The 22,529-nt window shown below is 37.9% G+C and overlaps 1 protein-coding gene across 1 annotated transcript; it reads left to right on the top strand.

Moving 5' to 3' along the window:
* Nucleotides 1–16,103: 16,103 nt before the first annotated feature.
* Nucleotides 16,104–17,354, top strand: LOC132612243 (uncharacterized). Its single transcript, XM_060326549.1, has 2 exons — nt 16,104–16,688; nt 16,773–17,354. Exons 1-2 carry the CDS (start codon nt 16,104–16,106, stop codon nt 17,352–17,354), a joined length of 1,167 nt encoding a protein of 388 aa, XP_060182532.1.
* Nucleotides 17,355–22,529: the final 5,175 nt, after the last annotated feature.

Genomic DNA, 22,529 nt, shown 5'->3' with positions numbered 1-22,529 from the left:
AAACAGAAATAGAACCCCTCACCATCAAGAAAGTATTACAATCCGGGTCTAGGTCCTCATGGGCAAAACTAATAGAAAAGGATGAGGGGTTTTCTTGGGGAAAAAACATGGATGAGGAAGGGGATCTCGAAGCTAAGAAGAAACTAAAATCAATCAAATCCTTCAACTCAAGGCACCCCAGTAGCCAAAAATCTATAGGATTAGTCTTTCCCTAAAATTATCCTTGTACAAATTTTAGAGTCCAATTCCTATGATCTTGTAACGACCTGTTTGGTTGTTATAGTCTTTTCGACATTTTCGCCCCTTTTCCAAGCTTGGTTATCTTATTTTGACCTGAGGGACCATTGACATGCTTCCCGAGGTGTCTAGACTTGATTCCGGCAATTATTTGGGAAATAAGAGTTTTAAGCAAAAAAGAGTTGACTCAAAGTTAACTTTTTGGGTAAATAGACCTTTTCTGAAAATCTATCAATTTCAAGGGGTCCGGATAGTCATTTAGAACTTATGTGTATATCTGGTTCGGTTCCCAATACACTCAGATGCATTTTGGGACTTGGGTTTGGAAATCAAAATTAAGGTATTGGGGGTTGACTCGGTCAACGAGACATCCGTTGAAAATTTTGAGGCCACAAGCTCGTTCGTAGCATGTTTTTATGTGAATTTGTGTATCTGGTTTGTGACCAGATGGTCTCAGGAGTAGTTCGGGATTTCAGTTGAGACTTAGAAAATTATTGGGTTCCGGTACTTGGTGCCCGTCGTAGCGGCACCAGTGCTGTCCCAGCGGCACCGCTATTGCGGTGGGATGACCGCTAGGGCGGCCAAGCCCAATTCTTCCCAGACCGCCCCGACTGTCCTAGAGGACGCTAGGGTGGTGGCGCTATAGTGGCCCCGATGCCGCCGTGGCGGTATCAGGCCTGTTATTTCATTAAATGCGTATTAAATAAGCCCTTGGTCTATCATTTATTCCCATTTCAAAAATAGAGTTCTTGGGGACTGTTCTTGGAGATTATTGGAGAATATTCTTGGTGGTAAGCTCTCCTAATCCTCTTGCTATTTCATTTATCCTAATCATCATAGATTCCTCTTTCCTTAGTAATGGAAGATAAAAGTGAAGTTAATGAATGTTATATCTAGACTTATTAATGATGAAATTGATAGAGTATAAGTTAGATTTTTATGAATCTAAGGTTATTAATAATATATCTTCCATTATTAGCATTTAATTCCTGAATCAAAGAGTTAGGGTTTATACCTAAAATTGAAAATTTTTCTTGAATTTCAAAATTAGGGGAATCCATAAGTTAAATTAGCAATTTGTCATTGGATTATGATCACCTAGTACTTAATTTGATATTTTACTCTCGAATTTCCCGTTTTGACTTGGGGGGGCTCATTTCCCTAAATTTTACGGTTAGATTTGAACTAAATTGAATGATAGCAATATTAGTATCGTTCTTCATGATTTCTAATCTAGATTTCGAATATGCCTAGATTCTTTGATCTAGAGATTCAGCGGAAGGGCAAGGCAAAAAAATGATTGTTAGTATTTGTTGTTCGGCCATCCAGGTAGGTTATGGCTTACGTTTGGTGGGACTTCGTGTAGTGAAGCATATATTTAGATGATATTGTCGAAGAAAGCATGTAAACCTTCGGGTATGAAGTTGGGTTGGATATTGTCTTAGGTTAGGCCATGTTGCGTGATTGGGGCTAGCCACCCTGTTGTGTCTTGACTGGTTTGTTTTGTTGGGTTGGCTTGATGTCACCTGTTGTTAGTAGATATTGGAATTTGTTGTTTCTTCTTGATTGTGATATTGTAGTATCATACAGATGACGTTGATACGAGGATAGAGGTCTACATGACTTATGTAGTTTTTCATGATATTGTTGGCATACCCATGTTGGTACTTGTGACACTGATATATTATTGGCGTACCCCTTTATTGGTACTTGTGATATTGATCTGATTATTGATATTGATACATGCATTGCATGACTCTCATGATATACTGTTGATACATTATTGGTACTTGATGAAACAATGTGATAAGCTGGGGTCGATTGTTAAATGAGAGTGACGTGAGAGTCCGATATCTGATGTTAGTTCCAGAATCGTGGATTGAGTGAGTGCATGGACTCCGCTGGTCCCCCAGGGTGGTATCGGTGAGAACCCCATGGGCAAAGATTCAGGTCTCCTCTGTCTATTAGGCAAAGATCCAATACGAGTGGCACTTAGACTTCATGAATCACCTTGGGTTGTGTTACCGAGACGTCAATATTTTCGTCCGGAGTACATGTGTACACAGCATATGTATGGCATTGGCTTGCATTCATACATTATTGCATTGTATCACGGCTTATATTGAGATGAGTTGGTGTTTTTACTTGTGATATTGGATTCAAACTGTACATATTGAGACTTGACACATTTGGGATTAGGTGCTCTACTTAGTCGATGACGTGTATTTGGTTTCGATTATGTTTGACTTATACTTGTTGATTTATCTACGTATCTTGCTTTATTGTCTGAATTATGTTTGTTATACTTAGTCGGCATATGATACCTACCAGTACTGTGGTTTTGTACTGATCTGCACTTGCTGCATTCTTTTATGAATGTAAAGTATCAGGTTGGGTCTTCCTCCGTCTCCCGTGGCCTTCAGCATTAGCATCGAGTTTTCAGGGTGAGCACGAGTCGTTCGCCACCTTGAAGACTCCTCTTATTATTATGTCTTACATTTCTACTATGAGACATAGACAGATTGATGTATTATTATATTCCAGACTTGTATTATTTTGTTTAGATGCTCTTGTATGACTTAGACTAGACCCTGGGTGTAATTTCCTTATTCCGCATTATTCCTATTATATATTATTGTGAGACTTACGTAATTATTCTCTTCTGCTTGCTGGATTTATTTATTCATGTCTTTACTTATCGTTGGGCTAAGGGTTCACTTACCAAGGTGGGAAAGGTAAGTGTCCGCACGACTTAACTCAAATAGGTCATGACAGATCTGTTGTATGTGGTTGTAACCAAGGGACTAGAATTGTACTTGTTGACATCAATAAAAATCTATTTGCATATCTTACTAATTTGTGCCTAAATTTGTTTAACATAAATGTTTTCTTGACATAAATAAGTAAATTTCCTTACCTGTGTATATACGATAGCCCCAGCAGCCATGAGTTGAATATTGTTAAGAATTTATGTCTATAACCTGGGATTAACTTTTTAATGATGCCAAAAGGGAGAATATTAAACTGTGCTAACCAGCTCTAGTTTTATGACTTATATTCCAACATGATAATTCTCAAGCACAAGTCGAAGATGTAAGTGTTTGGAGCAGGTTGAAACATGGTACATGAGCATAGATAGTCACAGAGTTTGTCATCATCACAAAGGAGGAATTTGTTGGCATCAACTAGATTGATGAATATATGAATTTTGATGATTGACAAAAGATGACATTGATTGGTACCATGAAGAATACAAACCAGGTCTAGATACATATGAGAATGCACAAGAATGATTGAATAAAGCTAGACATCTGGATGAATAAAGCAGAAGTTCTGTAATGACCCGTTAGGTTGTTATTGCATTTTTGACTGATTTACGCTTGTTAACCCTTCCTCGAGCCCTGTTATTATGATTTTGACCTGCGAGAATGGGTGGTATGGTTCCCGAGATAGCCAGGCGAGTTTTATGATGACTTATGTAAAATGAGACCTTAAAGTGAAAAGCGTTAGACCAATAGTTGACTTTTTGGTAAATGGACCTTTTTTGGAATTCCGTAAGGTCCGAAGGGTCGATTATGACTTGGTGGGGTGGTTGGTTCAGTTCCCGATTGCGTTTCGGTGTACTTGGTTAGAAACTTGATTCTAGCCATTTGGAGGTTGACTTGGTCAATTAGACCTCCGTTAGAAATTTTGAGGCTACAGCTGAGTTCGTAGTGTGTTTTAATTGTGTTTGCATATCTGTTTTGTGTCTGAGAAGCCTCGTGTTGATGTCGGGATTTTGGGATGGACTTTGTGAAAAACCAAAAAAAATTGGTGTCTGGTGTTCTCGCATGGAGAGCCCAGTAGCTCCATAGTGGGCCTGCCACGGCGGAGTCATGCCCGCTATGGCGAGTGTCTTGCTTTTTATAAAGTTCCGCCATGGCGGGAAGTCTTACGACCAGGGCGGGACCGCTATGGCGAACCTTTCCATTACCGTGGCGAGATGACGAGATCCGTTCTTATTTAAATCCCTAAGTCCGAATAATTAGTTCCCTACACCTAAGAACCTTATACTAAGAGCAATGAGAAAGATTCTTGAAGAACATCTTGGGGTAAGTTCTTGTCTTCCTAATCTTGTATTCCTTTCTTTTGTTGCAGCCTACAAGCATATTCTCTCTCTTGCTCTCTCTCTCTCTCTCTCTAGGAAAACCAACCAAACCTAACGGTCTTTTTCCTATCCCCCAACTCCCTCGCCTACCCCCACCCTCACCCTCTAACTCCGGCCAGCAACCTCCCGGTGGCCTCCCCAGTTAAGTTTTCTCTCTCCTAGGGTTTGTGACAGCCCTATACCCACCTCCACCCCCACTCCTCTTCTTCTACTATCTTTTTTTTTTCTTCTCTCATCTCCTTCCTTCTCTCCTTCTCTCTGGTCCGACAGATTTGAGCTTCCCGCCATGAACAGTGATTCCGGCGTGAGTAGGTTCTGTCTAACTGGAGTTGGTACCTCTAGTTTTTTTTAACTCTCTGTCTTTTATCCTTACAGCTAATTTGCATTCTTGCATTACTTGTTTCGTTCTTGTCGTAGTAGTTACACTTTCATCTAGATTATTGCTAACTTGTGTTTTAGTATTGATTCTTGCCTGGTCGAGTAGTTTATATTTGCTTTACTGGCTTTGGTAGACGATGGTGGACTAGGGTCATTCTCTCGGACGGGGGTGAGGGTTAGAGGGGGTAGGTGGGCTAAGGGAGTCTCTAATCTGCGAGTAGGGTCTTGGAATATTGGGACTCTAACAGGAAAGTCCATCGAACTAGTTAAGATTCTTAAGAAGAGGGGGATTAATATAGCTTGTGTCCAGGAGACTAAATGGGTAGGATCCAGGGCTAAAGATGTGGATGAGTACAAGTTATGGTTCTCAGGTAGGTCGAGGGATAGGAATGGGGTAGGCATTTTAGTAGATAATGACTTACGAGAACAGGTGGTAGGGGTTAAGATGGTTAGTGATAGGTTGATGACGATTAAACTGGTCGTTGGAGGGTTTATTCTGCACATTACTAGTGCTTACGCGCCATAAGCGGGCTTGGGGGAGGAGGAGAAAAGACATTTTTGGGAGGATTTGGACGAGATGATGGGAGGTATACCGTCCACTGAGAAGCTATTCATCGGAGGAGATTTCAATGGGCACATTGGGTCTATTTCAGGAGGATATGACGATGTGCATGGAGGTTGTGGTTTCAGGGACAGGAACGGAGGAGGAGTTGCACTGTTGGATTTTGCAAAAGCCTTTGGGCTGGTGGTAGCCAATTCGAGTTTCCCGAATAAGGAGGAGCACTTGGTAACCTTTTGTAGTTTGGTGGCTAACACGCAGATCGACTTTTTACTCCTTAGAAAGGACGATAAAGTTCTTTGTAAAGACTACAAGGTGATTTCGAGTGAGAATCTAACGACCCAGCTTAAGATCTTAGTGATGGATTTGGAAATCAAGATGAGGAAGAGAAAGAGGGTCATGGACGACAGGCCTAGGATCAAATGGGGGAGTTAGACCATGACGGGTGCCCTGGAGATGGGGGAGAAGTTGAGGGCTGGAGGCGACCAACATGTGGGATAGGACGGCCAGTTGTATTAGAGAAGTAGCTAGAGAGGTGCTGGGGGTCTCGAAGGGTAGCCGTGGTTGGCACCGAGGGGACTGGTGGTGGAATGGAGGAGTTCAAGAGAAGGTGGAAGCAAAAAAGGTGGTGTATGCAAAGTTGGTAGATAGCAAGGATGATGAGGAGAGGCGAACGAATAAGGAATTGTACAAGATGGCGAGGAAGGCGGCAAAGTTAGAGGTTACGGCGGCAAAGACAGCAACTTTTGAACGCCTGTATACAGAACTAGAGGACAAAGGCGGGGATAACAAGTTGTACAAACTAGCCAAGGCGAGGGAGAGGAGGGCGCGTGACTTGGATCAGGTGAAGTGCATCAATGATGAGGATGGCAGGGTACTAGTGGAGAACGCTCTCATTAGACGGAGATGGCAGTCATACTTTCACAAACTCTTGAACGACAGAGGGGACAGAGATATTGTGTTGGGAGATTTGGAGTACTCCGGGAGGTGTCGTGATTTTAGATATTGTAGGAGTATAAAGGTTGAGGAAGTTAAGGTTGTTGTTCGTAGGATGAGTAGGGGAAGAGCGACCGGGCCGGATGAGATTCCTGGGGAATTTTGGAAGACTGCAGGCAGGGCAGGTTTAGAGTGGTTGACTTGACTCTTTAATGTCATCTTTAAGACGGATAAGATGCCCGAAGAATAGCGATGCAGTACAATGATTCAATTGTACAAGAACAAGGGCGACATTCAAAGTTGCAACAACTACAGAGGGATCAAGCTGCTAAGCCACACTATGAAAGTGTGGGAAAGGGTGGTGGAGATGAGGGTGAGGAGAGGTGTGTCTATCTCAGAGAACCAGTTCGGATTCATGCCGGGTCGCTCAATTACAGAAGCTATTCATCTTGTACGGAGACTGGTGGAGCAATATAGGGAGAGGAAGAGGTACTTGCACATGATATTCATAGACCTAGAAAAGGCATACGACAAAGTGCCGAGAGAGGTTCTATGGAGATGCTTGGAGGCTAGAGGTGTACCTGTGGCGTACATTAGGGTGATCAAGGACATGTATGATGGGGCCAAGACCAGGGTAAGGACTATGGGAGGAAACTCAGAGCACTTTCCAGTGGTGATGGGGTTACACCAGGGATCAGCTCTTAGCCCATTTTTGTTCTCCTTGGTGATCGATGGATTGACGCGGAAAATTCAGGGTGAGATGCCATGGTGTATGTTATTTGCGGATGACATAGTCCTGATTGACAAGTATCGCAGCGGGGTTAACGCTAAGATGGAGGTTTGGAGACAAACTCTGGAGTCTAAAGGGTTCAAGTTGAGTAGGACCAAGATAGAGTACTTGGAGTGCAAGTTCAGTGATATAGTGCAAGAGCTGACGTGGAAGTGAAGCTTGGCACCCAGGCCATACATAATAAAGATAGTTTCAAGTATCTTGGGTCTATTATACAAGAAAATGGGGAGACTGATCATGACGTCACACACCGTATTGGTGCAGAGTGGATGAAATGGAGGCTTGCCTCCGGAGTGTTGTGTGACAAGAAGGTGCCACCGAAACTTAAAGGCAAGTTCTACAACATGGTGGTTAGACCAACTATGTTCTATGGGGCGGAGTGTTGGCCAGTCAAGAAATCTCATGTTCAAAAGATGAAAGTGGCAGAAATGAGAATGCTGCGATGGATATGTGGGCACACTAGGAGCGATAGGATTTGGAATGAAGTCATCCTAGACAAGGTTGGAATAGACTCAGTGGAAGACAAGATGCGGGAAGCGAGGCTGAGATGGTTTGGGCATGTGATGCGGAGAGACGCAAATTCCCCAGTGCAGAGGTGCGAGAGGTTGGCCAGCGACGGTTTCAGAAGAGGTAGAGGTAGGCCGAAGAAGTATTGGGGGGAAGTGATTAGACAGGACGTGGCGCATTCCTGCTTACCGAGGACATGACCTTAGATAGGAGGGTATGGAGGACTCATATTAGGGTAGAAGTCTAGTAGGTAGTCGCGTTTATCCTTTCTTACGAGTAGTTATGTTGCTCTATAGTTTCTTGTCTCTTGATTTCGGCGAGTATCTGTTGGTTTATAATGGCTTATTTATTTTCATTGTTTTCATTTTCATAATTGCTTTGATTTGTTTGCCCGTATCTGACCTTTCTTATGCTTTTTCTTGAGCCGGGGGTCTTTCGGAAACAGTCTCCCTACCTAAGGTAGGGGGTAAGGCTTGCGTACACTCTGCCCTCCCCAGACCGCACGTTGTGGATTCACTGGGTATGTTGTTGTTGTTGTTGTTAATAAATTTGAGTAGGGTAAATTCTGATTTCTAATACTTAATCAAAGGATTGTTAGTTTCTAGGCTTGAATCTTCTTTTGAGTTCTTAAATCACATCCTAGAAATAAGGTTTCATACTTAGTTTGGGGAGTTTTGGTTGATTTGTTGAAATTGAGGTACCATTTGGGATTAGAACTTCATATGATTAAGGATATTGACTAATGAGACTTTGGGAAATAACTTCACCCTTAATTTTCCGTTTTGCCCTCGTGAATCGTTAGGGGTATTTGGGTATTTTGATTAACTTTTCCCGAATCGATTCTTCTTCCGATTAGTTGGTTTATTGTAGTCATTTTCTTACTTAGCATTGCTAATTGTTAGACTACGAGCAATCCGTGGCACTTCGGAAAGGCAAGGCTTAGATTTGGCGGTTTGTGGCACCAGCTCGGCATCAAGGTAGGTTACGGCTTACCTTTCGGTTAGACTCCAATTAGTGAAACATATGTGGGAGTTATATATTGACGGGAAAAGCATGCTAGGCCTTCTGGTATCGAGTTGGGATGGAATTCTATTAGGTTATTGTTGATAAGAGTGGCTTGTTGCCCTGTTATTGTAATTAGGCTTGTTGTCTTAATTGTTGTGTTGTGATACGTGTTGCACTCATTTCTCTCTTGTTGTGTCATTTATCATGGGAGAAAGAAAGGATAATGAGATTAAGCCTGAATCGTGTTGTATAATTATGATAATACACGGTTGAAATCTTGATTATGATTTACTGTTGATGATGATATCATGCATGGCATACATTCTCATTTCACGTGTATATTTATATTGAATTATGACTTTGTACTGATGATGACTAGTGAGAAAATGGAGCACTTGGTGACACAAGACTTAGTTGTGAGGTGTACTTGCTATATTTGGAAGTAAAGGGTGTCATAGACTCTCTATGTTGATTGAATTGGTTCGTCAATTTATTCCATGGTTGAGTATTATGCATCATTCTCATTCCTCATGCTTACATCTGTGTTGATGTTCCAAATTGGGGTTTCTATACTTGAACCATATTTGAATACTCATTTTGCATACAATATATACACACACACACACACACACACACATATATACACACATATATATATAACGCACATCTAACAGGGAGTAAGGATATGGCCTATCTTGTGATATCTATAAGGCACATTTGACAAGGGGTGAGAATGTGACCTATTATGTGAACTCGTGATACGAGGTATGTTCCGAAGTGAGTGGTACATGGACGCCATGGGTCCCCCGCGGGTTATGACTATTGTGCGATCTATGCCTTTAGCATGTGTGTACAGAATTAAGGTATTTGGCTAGTGCATTGCATTGTATTGCATTGCACATCATTAAATTTTATCCTGCATCATTATTTGACTCTTTATTTCTGATTTGGTATGGTTTGTTTGTACCATTGTTGAGGCATAGATCTGATTATGGACTGGACCAATTGTAGATTAGTGACTCTGCCTAGATTCAGAACTTGGACTTGTGATTATAGTTTTGACATTATTGAGACTCGACAGATTTGTGGTTTAGAAGCTTTACCTAGGCTTGTGACTTGGAAAGCAAGTTTCTATATGACGTATGTGTGGGTGGAAGTCCTTGATTATTATGATAATGTGATTTGTGAGTATGCTTGATTGGTTATCTGCCTACTTGTTGATTTCTTTCTTCATATGTGTGAGCTAATTATTGTCTACCTATGATACCTACCAGTACTTGTTGTTTGTACTGATGCTACTCTTAATGTATATCTTTGAGTGCAGAGTCTGTTACTAGTTCCGGTTCCCGTACTCGAGAGTGATCTGAGTCTACTTGACAGAGATTCCAGGGTAATCTTTTGGGCTAGATCTGCAACCCTAAAACTCTTATTTATATTTAATTATCTACTTTGTATTTCTGAGACAGTATTGATATTTGAGATTTGTACTTCCTATCAAACTTGTATCTATGTAATAGTGGCTCTTGTACTAGTCCAAACCAAATTTTGGGGTTATTATTACTTCCGTACTTATTATTTATATAATTTGAATCTTTTAGCTAAATCATTGTTTATTTCCACATAATTCTTATAAATAACTATTCGCCTACCTGGGCAGAACAGTGTAGGTGTCATCAAGATTCATGAATTGGGTCTTGAAAAGTTCCAAACACAAGAGACTAGTTGTCTAAATGAGTTAGAATGCAGTGCACATTAATCATGTCCAAAAAACTGATCACAAGAATAGTTCAGAGACAGTTGCAAGTAATGCACACGAATCAGATTCACAGATATGTTCCTTTAGGTACAAGCAAACACAGAGGTGAAGAAGATGTCCTAGCCGGCCACAAAAATGTTTAAGATATAGCAGAAGTGATATATGAATAAGAAAACTGAACAAGCAGCAAAGAGAGAGAAGATGACTCAGTGGAAGAAGTGGTTCATTGAAGAAATAGAAAAAGTATGAAAGTTGTTCTATACAAAGGAGTAAGATATTCTACAAATGAGTCATCATGTACAGGGGATGAATGGTCACAGGTCATCAGGTGCATTGGTTGAATGACCTAGCAGTGAGAAGAGGTGAAGTGACTCAGAAGACAATGTTCAGAAGGAAGAAATTGTCCAGCTAAAAAGTTTATAGATAAAGCATGTGTATCAGGTTAATAGAACAAAATCAGAAGTCAAAGAGTGAGTCAAGATTGAAAACATGGTTTATTCCAACGATGAATAAATTCGTGTGAAGAAGACAGACACAGAGCAGCACAGATCAATGAAACAGGTATGTCAACATGTTCCATCATCTATACTAAAAGCAGACTCAAGAAAAAGTCAGAAGTATGAACGAGAAAGAGTTGATGAAAAAGGTTTATGAACATGTTCTATCTCAGACACTGCAGAGATTCAAAGGCATATGAACTAGGTGAATGAACAGCTTTGTAAACATGTTCCAGGACAAGTCCTACAATAACTAGGATTTGCAGAATTATGGAAAGAACTTAGTGGTCAAGTATGAAAGACTTCCTACCATATTTGTAGGGATTGGTAAGCATTCTACATGTATTAGAAGTAGAATCACCAAGGTAAGAATCCAAATACTACACAAACCCTATTACATGTCATTGACCGACTAGGACAGGTTTTGTGGTAATCGAGCTAGGAGCATCAAGAGCTATATATATATATATATATATATATATATATATATATATATATATATATATATATATATATATATATATATAGGTCTTTCAAAGAAGAAGTTCGCGTGCCCATAAAGAGAGTTTAGATAATGGTGCTATCAAAAGACATATTCAGCATATTCAAGAATCCAGGGTTGCGTCCCTATTACACAGAGAATGACTGATGGAGCTGTTTTACTTAATAATGTTTCCCAGTTCTAAAGTCTAGATTTGTGTATTAGGTTTATGTTATCGAGTGCATCTTTATCATCTCATTATACAAACATTAAAATATATACAAATAATTGTAACTCCAGGTATGAAGTTTACTACTTGGAGATATCTTCCTAGTCAGAGTTTGGGTCGCAAGGCTGTTGTAGGGATTAGGTTGCAGAGTGTGTAACTAAATCTGCAGTTGGCTCAGATGTAGTGAAGTTGTTGGGGAAATCCTACAGATCTGTAGGTCGAGATTTTTATCACCTTTTGAGCCGGGTGGTTTCCACATAAATATCGTGTGTCCTTTACTTGACTGCAGTTTGTTATTCTGCACAAACACTAGCAGGTACAGTAACGTGTTCCATCCTTAGGCGAAAATTGGTTACTCATAGGATAGTAAGTAGGTCATGAAACCTAACAGACTTGTTATGATGCATTTGCATGATGTATGCATATCCATTTCATACATTCATGATATTATTAGCAGCAATTTGATAAGAAACGAAAAAGGGACCTCAAGGGTCGGATATTGGATATGGTACATGGAAAGAGTGATGATGATGATAATATTACAACCAAAAGCTGGGACCCGAGGGGTAATGATTCTCGGTGGGTATATGGACCTCATGAGTCCCCCATGGGTCACGTGAAACCTACTACAGGAGCGTGTGTATACCGAGTGCATATGATCATTTCATTTATATTGCATACTATTTACACTTATTGATGTAATTTCATGCCATATGTGTTTGGATGATATAAAGATGTAAGCTTTATGGTTTATTCGTTCGAAATGATAGAAAGACTACATATTTGCTAATACAAGGCCTTAAAAAGTGTAAAGGTTGGATCTTTATAAGTAAATTGGCTTAATTTGATGGAAAGGTGAAATCTTTGTGGGTTTAGATGCCCAATTTGGGTAAGGTTGGAACTTTATGGCTATATTTGTCCTAATTGAAGTAAAGTTAGAAACTTTAAGATAATCCTTGAAAAGTAATGAGCTTTATGACTTGGTTTGGTTGTAGAACATTTACTTTAATAATTGAATTTCATATAACTATAGACTTTAACTAAATAAGCAAGAACAGATGTATCGGAAGTACCAACCCTCGCCATCGCTATAGTTTAGGGTCGGTCAAGGATGTTTCTGGGTAAACATGTTTCTCATACTCCTTTACACTTGCTGCACCTTGTATATGCAGTTACAGATTTGGGCATGAGTTCAGCATCCTAGTTTAATGATTGTCGTAGAGTCCAGACTGAGTTACTGAGGTCTTCCCAGCACCAGTTTCCTCTTTATACTTATTTTTTATCTTTCTTATTTCGGATAGTGTTGTAGTAGTATTTCAGACTTGTAATTGTATTTTAGAAAGCTCTTGTACTTGTGACTTCAGGTTTTGGGGAGTGTTGTCGTAGACTTACTTTCACCAATCAATGATTGGACCATGCAAACTAGAAATGCTTTTTCTTGGCTAAAGAAAGAGATTACTCAATCTATTTCCGTATCGCTCATGATATATATCAACACTCGGACATTCATTGCAAGTGCATATCCCATTATACATCTGCCCACCAGCAGCAGAGGGGGTTTGATTTATACGCGATATGGCTAAAAAGACTGATTCAACGAGATATGCCAATACTATTATGAAAAATGCTATAATCCTTGAGCGAATTGTTAGATATTTCAGTGTTGTTCTAGCTCTTGCATGTGGGCGTTTTCTAGCTGATGCTAGAAGCACGTACCTCGAGAATAGAAGCTAGATAACCTAAGTCGGAAGAAGAGTCTTGGTTCGAAGTATAAGGAGAGAAGGAGACCACTAAAAAGTTATTAAGACTATTTCAGTACTTTGGGTGTTCCTTTAATTTCCGCATTTACTTATGTTTTGCATTGATTCGGTTTAGGGTTCACCTAAGAGTAAGGGTAGGTGCCCTCATGACACAAATAGGATTTTGGGTCATGACACAATTAGGAATGTTCCTGGTACGGTACAGTACGATATATTTTGAAAATTTTGATTCGGTAATTTCGATTTTGTTATTAAAGATGTTATACCATTACCATATTGAATTAGTTCTATTGATTTGATACTTTTAGTTTAAGTTTTGATTTGTGCAGTACTGTAAGTCGGTAACCACAATTGTTCGACTTTGACTTACGTGGATAGCGGAGATTAAGAATTTGGCAATGATGGAAAAGTTTTTCATGCATGAAAGAAGTGAAAAGTGTCTAGCATTAACTGGAAACAACATGAATGTTTGAATAATTTTTATCACATATGAGTATACGACTATGTAAGCAAATATCTAGTTTAAGTTTAGTATGTAATTAAGACAAGAAGTTTTTAGTCGGAAGGATTTCAGAATTTTGGACCTTTTATTACTTTATATTTAGAATAATTAAATTATTGTTTTATATATATATATATATATATATATATATATATGAATTGTATATGTAATTAAGTATTCCAGTATGATATTCAGTATTTTCGTATTATTTTAGTACTGAATATCCCACGGAATAACAAATTTTTTAAATATATATACTAAATACTGTACCAAATATTATAATAGCAAAATCAAAAAACTAAATTTTCTAATTTCAGTATAATACTTTGATATTCACCAATGCGCACACTCTCTCTCATAACAACATACCCCTAATAAATTTTCAATAAGACACCTAAACTTTGCGGGTGTCCTATGACCCCCCTGGACATGTTCAAACTTTAATAAATACCATCTTTTGACCTATTTTTGAACCAGGCGTGTTGCGCGTGTAATACACCTTCGATTAAAATAATTAAAAACAAAATTATTGATGACCCATCGGGTTTGACCCGTTTACCCTAATATCCCCCCCCCCCCCACCCTTTTCTTATTTCTCTTCCCAAAAAAAACACCCCACGATTTTTCATTCCCTTTTCATCTCTCGATCTTAACCCATCTTAACCATAAATTTGCTCTAGCCATTTCTATCGGAAAATTGAAGGGAAATCTGAGTTTATGGGTACAAAATAAACATCTAATCGAAGAAGTGAAAGGTCACAGTTTAGGGTTTGTTATTGTTGTTTAAAAATTCGATTTTTGGTGTTGCAAGCACTGAATTTTTGTTAGATACTTAGTGTTTTTTGTTATTTGCTGCAAAATATATTGGTTTACACTATTTTCTCTTAATGTGCTTGATTGCATCTACATTCACTTATTTTAGTTAGCGTTTTTGTTGATCGATTTATTGTGTTTTAAAGATTTTTGAACCTGCTACATTCCAGGGTGTGTGATATCATGTCTTTTGTTCTAATCACGTTGAGATGGCACAATGGGGGTCGTATTGTGTTTAGTGCCCGACCAAAATATGTTGGTGGGTCTGTTACTGAATTTCTGGACTGTGACATTGATAAAATGTCCTACTTTGAATTCAGAGACTACATAAAGCATTTAGGATATACAACTGACTGTTCTTTTTTTCTTAAGTATCCTTTCAATGGTTATTTGGTAAAAGTTGTGAATGATAAGGTTATTTGTGACATTTCATCTTTGTTAAGTAATGGTGATACATTAGATATTTTTTTGTGCCACGAGGTGAAAGAACCATGTGTTGCATTGGCTTTAGAATATGTCCTCCAAAATGGTGTTGATGGGGTAGGTGAGGAATTTTCAACACCCTTAAATGATGTTGTTGAGTATCCAAACCCCCCAAACCCTAATGTTGAGCCTCCAAACACTACATGTGAGTCTCCAAACCTAACTGTTGAGCCTTCAAACCCTCCTAACCCTTTTGTTTAACCTTCTAACCCTACTGCTGAACCTTATAACCCTACTGCTGAAACTTCTAACCTTACTGCTGAACCTGCTGAACCATCAACTAATCCTGAACCTCATAATCCCACTGATGATCCTACTTATGAGTCTGAAGTTGATGAGGATACAAGTGGAGAGGATGGATGTGAAGGGGATAGTGAAGATAGCATAAATAGCATGGGTGTTGAAGGGGTTTTAGAAGATAGTGATGTTCATGAAGAGTATAGAGATTTTAGGGCAAATAGGAGGCATTTCAATAGGGCAAATAGGAGGGCTAGAGGTACTACTGCTGGACAGGTTCATGTCAATGAAAAAGGACCAGATTTATGGTATGATGAGATTGTTGTTGAAAGGGATAAATTAGATGGTAAGCTAGGGGGTGATGAACCTTACTATACAAGTGATGAGGCCCCTAGCTTTGAATTAGATGATGAAATAGGCTGGGCAGATGAGGAAGAGGCTTTGAATTAGATGATGAAATAGGTTGGGCAGATGAGAAAGATGTTGAACAAGTTGTGAATAAACCTCTTAGAAGGAAAAAAGGACCAAAAATTGAGTTGTATTTGATCCTACTTCTGAGAAGATTGTTTGGGAATTAGGGTTGGTGTTTGCAGATGAAAAAGAATTTAGGAAGGCAGTTACTAAATATGCAGTTCAAGAACAAATCCAGATTGAAAATATGTGAATGAGCCCAATAGAGTTAGGGTCAGATGCTGCAAAGAGGGTTGTCCATAGTTATTGTTTGCAAGTTTGGACAATTCTAGTACAGATTTTGTTGCTAGAACATACATCTCTATCCACAAATTCATGACTTCCACTCATAACCATTTGTGCAATTCTACATATCTGGCTGATAGTTACAAAAACAGAGTGACTGAGCAACCAAATATTAGGATAGTGAATTTTCAGGAGATCATTAGGAAGGAACTGGATATCTATGTTGGAAAGACAACAGTGAGAAGAGCTAGGGATAGAATGTTACAAGATATTAGGGGTGATCATGTTGCTGAGTATGGTAGAATATTTGATTATAGAGATGAGATATTAAGATCTAATCCAGGCAGCACTTGTGTTGTTAAAGTTGGAGAAGATATTGAAACTGGAAAGAAGATCTTTGAGGGGTTTTATGTATGCTTTGATGCTTTAAAGAAAGCATTCTTTGGAGGTACAAGGAGGTGCTTTGGTCTGGATGGATGTTTTCTCAAATGTGTGTGTAAAGGTCAGCTATTGGTTGCAGTTTGCAAGGATGGGAACAACCAAATGCTGCCTACTGCTTGGGCAGTTGTTGAATTTGAGAATCAATTTACTTGGAGATGGTTTGTGTCTCTATTGAAGAATGACCATGAACTTGGAGATGGACATGAATTAACACTGATTAGTGACATGCAAAAGGTACACAAAGAACACAATTATTAATATATTTCTCTTGTTTTTCTTTTTTGTCTGCTGCTTATTATGTCTTTTTGCTTTTCCTAGGGACTGCAAAATACAGTAGATGATTTACTTCCAGATGCAGAACACAGGTGGTGTGCAAGACATATTCTTGCTAACTGGTCCAAAGCCCATAAGGGGATAAAAAGAAGAAAATTATTTTGGATAATGGCAAAGTCCACTTTTGAAGCTGAACTGAGGGGTCATATTGATGAAATGAAGAAAATGGGCAGAGACTGTTTGGATGACCTCATGTATTACAAATTAGATAAATGGTGCAAAAGGTACTTCAAAGAGCACAACAAGTGTGATTCAGTGGACAACAACATGGCTGAGAGTTTTAACAACTGGATATTAGTTGCAAGATACAAAACAATTATCACAATGCTAGAAGAGATTAGGGTGAAGATGATGAAAAGAATTGGTCAGTTGAGAGAGTTTTTAAACACATGGATCACTAATATATCTCCCATGTCTCTCAAGACTCTACAAGAAAACATTAACAAGTCAATGCAGTGCAGCTTGTCTTGGAATGGTGAAAGGGGTTTTGAAATTAAAGATCCTTGGGGCTGTACACATTGTGTTAACATTGTTAGGCAACTTGTAGTTGCAGATCTTGGCAACTGAAGGGTATACCTTGTCCCCATGCAGTTGCTGCCCTACACTACAAGAGATTAGAGCCAATCCATTATGTAGCTAGCTGTTATAACAAGGATATCTATCTAAGCACATATGCTCATTTTATTCAGCCAATGAACAACATGAATATGTGGCCAATATCAAATAATCCAAGAGTTGAACCACCAGTAATCAGACAGATGCCTGGAAGACCAAGCAAAGCTAGAAGGAAGGAGGCTCATGAAAGCAAGAAAACTAGAAAGCTTAGCAGAAGTGGTGCGGTTATGACTTGTAGCCTTTATCATAACAAAGGCCACAACAAAAGAGGATGTCCAACAAACAGCAAGTCAATCAAAGGTAAGTGTCTCAAATTGTTTTTACATAAGTTTGAATATAATCTAACACTCTGTATTTAATATAATCTAACATTCTGTATTTCAATAAACAGGCTAGAACAAATAGGGGGAAGGCAAACAAGAGAAGAATGGAACAAGAAGCTGAAAGTTGTAGAAGGGCAAATATGAGAAGGATGGAAAATGAAACTGAGACAGCTAGTCAAACTGCTCATACAGCTAGTCAATCACAGGTAAGTGTATCAAATTGTTCTTACATGACCTTGAATATAATCTACCATTTTGTATTACAAAAACCAGGCCAGATCAAATAGGGGAAAGACAAACAAGGAAATGATGGAAAATGAAACTTAAAGTAGTGAAAGGGGTGGTGGAAGAGGCATTGGAAGAGGGATGCAGCAGCAAAATCAAGAGACTGAAGGCACAAGTAGTGGACATGCAAAAAGACCTTATAAAAGGCCAAGGATAGTGGGGGTTGGAGTATTGGTTGATGATGATGGTTATACTACTCTTAATGTAAGTGTATTAAACTCTTATTGTATGTTTGATCACCTGGTTTATTGGCAAAATTAGTTACTGACCTTTGTGCTTTATTTATACAGCCTGGGATGCCAAACAGAAGGGTCATTGACACTGGTAGAAGAGCTCCTATGAGATCTGATGTGGTTACTGGAGATATTAGTTACACACCATGCAAAGGATTCAGATGGAGGGGCAAACAAACCATTACCAGTAATCGACTTGACCAAATGAGGGGTGAGAAAATAATCCAAACAAGGTCTAAAGTTGCTGCTAACAATCAGAAGTCCAAAGTTGCTGCTAACAATCAGAGTCATTGCAGTACATCTAGAAAGGCCCCTATGCCATGGAAATAGTTGGTCTGCAGTTGAATTTTTGGTGTTGTTGTTGCTGCTATTATTTTGACTTGGAGATGTCATTTTGCTACTTGTTTTTGTTTTTTGTGTGTTGTTGATGTAAATTTTCTACTCTTAGTTTGGGGTTGCTTCAGTTGGTTTTTTTGGTGTTGCTACTGATATTTTGGTGTTACTGATGTAAATTTGGTACTGTAAAGTTGTTTATGCAACAATTTGGTAATATTAGGTTTATATATTAAGTATCAAACTCTAAAGTTGTTTATACAACAGTTTATTGAATGAAATGGTCAATTCCTTTTACTTGATATGTTGCAATGGAATAGTTTTGGCTGCAAATGGTATTCAATGAATGGAATAGTTTTGGCTGCTGCTGTTGTTCACTTCTTTCATTTAACACAAACAACAACAAAATTCATTGACAAGATTCAAAGAAAATTCAACTCCTTACACAAAACAAACCAGTTTCCATACACATAATTCAACCCCTTACCCAAAACAAAGAAAGTTCCACCTAAATCTATTCTAAAAACAACAACAAAAACACAAGACCGATTACAGAAAGTTCCACCTAAATCTATTCTAAAAACAACAACAAAAACACAAAACCAATTACAGATGGAACTTTGATACAACTATGCCAATTTCAACTAAATGACAAAACCTAATAAAAGAAAAAGAAAAACCATAACAACAAATACAATGATAAGCTTCCAATTGAAACTATACCAATTGGCCTCCTCCTTCTTCTTCTTTTTATCAATGATCACCTTGTCTTTGTCCTCTTTGATCACCACATCATTTATCTCCTCTTTGCTCAGCAGATCATGATCATCTTTCTCCTCCGAGATCACTTGATCTTGATAGGAACTCCCCTCCATCATCACCTCATCATGACACTCATTCTCCGCCAATTTCATCTCTTTCTCCATACTTTGGATATATGCTAATGATTTTTCCAAATCCTTAACTCTATTCGCCAATCTTGAAATAACAAACTTGGATCGCACATCAATCTCATCACGATCCCTCCACCTGAAGAACTTGCATGAATTTTCCTAAAATGGGTCTCAAACGAGTCAATTTAACTAAAAAAAAAACAGAAAAAAAAATTAATGACTAAGTATCAAACATACACGATAGTGTGGGCAAGACCAAAATATTCTTCCTGGCTTATCATTCGACCATGAAGTCTACATTGCCAGCAAGTCTCCATGTTTGCATCGCACTGTCTCACGCAACATTGGGTCATTCTCATCTTTACAAATGTGATTCAAGCTTGCCCTTGACATGATTTTGATTAAACCTTAACCAATTTGGAGAAGTAAATTTGAGCAAAATAACAAAGATTACAAGTTAGTAAAGCTAATAAAATAAGGAAATTTCATGCCTTTTGAATTAAATTTTTGCTGAGATAGACAGAAATTGAGAAGAAGGTGGGGGCTTCAATGGTGATTTTACCGTTGGGTTTAAATGTGGAAGAAGAGTTTCTTATATAAATTGATTTGGGGTTTTTTTTTGTACAAATTGGGAAACCAAGTGGCGTATTTTGACTGGTCTGTGGAAGTTTTATTGAGCCTTCACGCGCTCTTCTTCCGTGCTTCCATGCCTGGTTCGAAAATGGGTCAAAAGATGGTATTTATTAAAGTTTGAACATGTCCAGAGGGGTTATAGGACACCCGCAAAGTTTAGGTGTCTTATTGAAAAAAAGGTGTCATCTCCAGGGGTATTTATGTATTCTCTCTAAATTTTCCAAGCTCAATCATTCATGCCTCTTTCGAATTTTTTTATTTAAAAATGTCCTTGCCGCCATCCAATTGTATGGCATGGGACCTTACTTGACAATAGTTAGATGGAACGTGTTGTCTTGTTAACAACTGAAAAGTTTGGGCTACTTTATTAAGTGAGAAAACGTATTAACTACCTTTAATCTTATTAAGAGATACTGGTCTCTTAGTTTGGAGACTGAGGGGATGTCTTAGTCGCAATAATAGGATAGAAATGACGTAAAGTCTTGTTTGTGGTCAATAAAGCTTTCTTTTAATCAAAAAAAAAAAAAAAAGACATAGTGGTCAAAAGCACACCTGAACTATCAAATTTTCGTGAGTTTCTTACCTGAACTATTATGTGTGCAAGTTTCCTACCTGAAATATTATCAATTATTTATCAAAATACACCTCAACTATCACTTGTTCACTTTTCCTACCCGATTAATTCAGGTAGGAAACTCGCGAAAGAGTATAGTATAATAAACTAAAGGAATATTATATTTATATTATTGTTTACCCCTTAAAAAAGTAACAATTGAATTTATACGCGGTTAAAGGATACGTGATGTGATCGGTTGATAACGCAATGAAATAAGCAATAACAAGCAAAGATTCGTAAAGAGCAAGAAAAGAGATAGCCTTGATTGATAATTGAGGAATACGGCCAGTTGGTCCGGTTTGGAGCCTTTCTGTCCGAACCCGAGCCAATTTTAAGAGAACATGAATAGCTTTAGTGATTACAGATCTGAAAGTGTGAAATATGTATGTAAAACGAGAATCTGATCCCCTAATGAGAGGAGCCACCTCTGTATTTATAGTACAAAAGTTAGAGATATACATGGATATTACTAAAAATCTGAAACTTTTTTATTTTTATAAAACCCGTTTTTTTTAAATATATTCTCGAAAATTGGATATTTTAGTTATTCTATGTGGTGTTTATCTGATGCCTACATGGAATTTTTTTTAAAAAACTATCTGGAAATTTTTTTTTTTTAAAACAAAACTTTTATTAATACCCGGATTCTTAAAATATATTCTCGAAAATTGGATATTTTAGTTAAAAAATCTGGAAAATGATTTTTTTTAAATCTATTTTTAAAATTTCTTTTAAAAAAATTAATCTAGATTTTAAAAAAATTGGGACACTTTCTTTTGTTAAAAAAAAAAAATATATATATATATATATATATATATATATATATATATATATATTACAGTTTTCTAGGTTTTTTAACTAAAATATCCAATTTTCAAGTATATGTTTAAGAATCTGGGTTTTAAAAAAGTTTTGTTTTTTTAAAAAAAAAAAATTAGGTATTTTTTTAAAAAATTGCCACATAGGCACCACATAGAATAAGTTAAATGTCATGTGGCGTCCATATCACCCAATTCCAATGACTAGGCGTGCTTATGTGGGAATATATTAGAAATGAAGGGTATTTTTGAAACTTTGCTAATGGTAGGGGTATATTTGGCCCCAGCTTGAAACGAGAGGGGTATATTTGACTACTTTGGCTAACGGAGGGCAAAGTTAGCCAATAAACTAAAGTAGAAGGGTATATTTGACCCTTTTCCCTATCCTAAATTCAGCAAAAAAAATGCTCCCTCCGTCCCATAATTAGTGTCACCTTAGCCAAAAATACGCATATTAAGAAATAAATAATGCAATGTGAAATTTACTAAATTACCCTTATATAACGAAAATAAATTATTTTTTCCTCTTGATTAGAGCATGCACAAGTAGTAAACCTTTTGGCATTGAGAATCCAACAATAACAAGTAACTATGTGACTTTTCCAATCATCATTTAAAGTTACTTTAACTTGTAGTTTTTGTCTAAGGGTAGAGTTGGAAAAGCTAGTCAATTTATGTCTTGGTTTCCTAGGATAACACTTATTATGGTACAATTTGTTTTTGCTAAGATGACACTTATTATTGGACGAAGGGGAATATTTTATAGGAAAAAGTTCAAATATGTCATCGAACTATTCGAAATGGCCTATTTATGTTACTCGTTAATAGTTGAGTCTATTTATGCCATAGTCATGACATGAATGAGCCATTTCGGTCACAACAATGGCATAAATAGGCAAAACTATCAACGAGTTGTATGAATGAGTCATTTCGGATAGTTCGATGGCATATTTGTGTTTTTTTCTCCTCTATTTTCTATCATATCCCCCTTCT

Source organism: Lycium barbarum, chromosome 9 (genome assembly GCF_019175385.1).
Source record: "Lycium barbarum isolate Lr01 chromosome 9, ASM1917538v2, whole genome shotgun sequence".
Lineage (NCBI taxonomy): Eukaryota > Viridiplantae > Streptophyta > Magnoliopsida > Solanales > Solanaceae > Lycium > Lycium barbarum.
Note: the sequence above shows the minus strand (reverse complement) of the source record. Positions and strands in the feature narration are given on the sequence as shown.

Bases quoted from the DNA above. Each gene is read 5' to 3' on its own strand.
- LOC132612243 (XM_060326549.1), top strand. From the start codon at position 16,104: ATGACTTCCACTCATAACCATTTGTGCAATTCTACATATCTGGCTGAT. The intron at 16,689-16,772 runs GTACACAAAGAA...TGCTTTTCCTAG, and splicing joins TGATTAGTGACATGCAAAAG to GGACTGCAAAATACAGTAGA.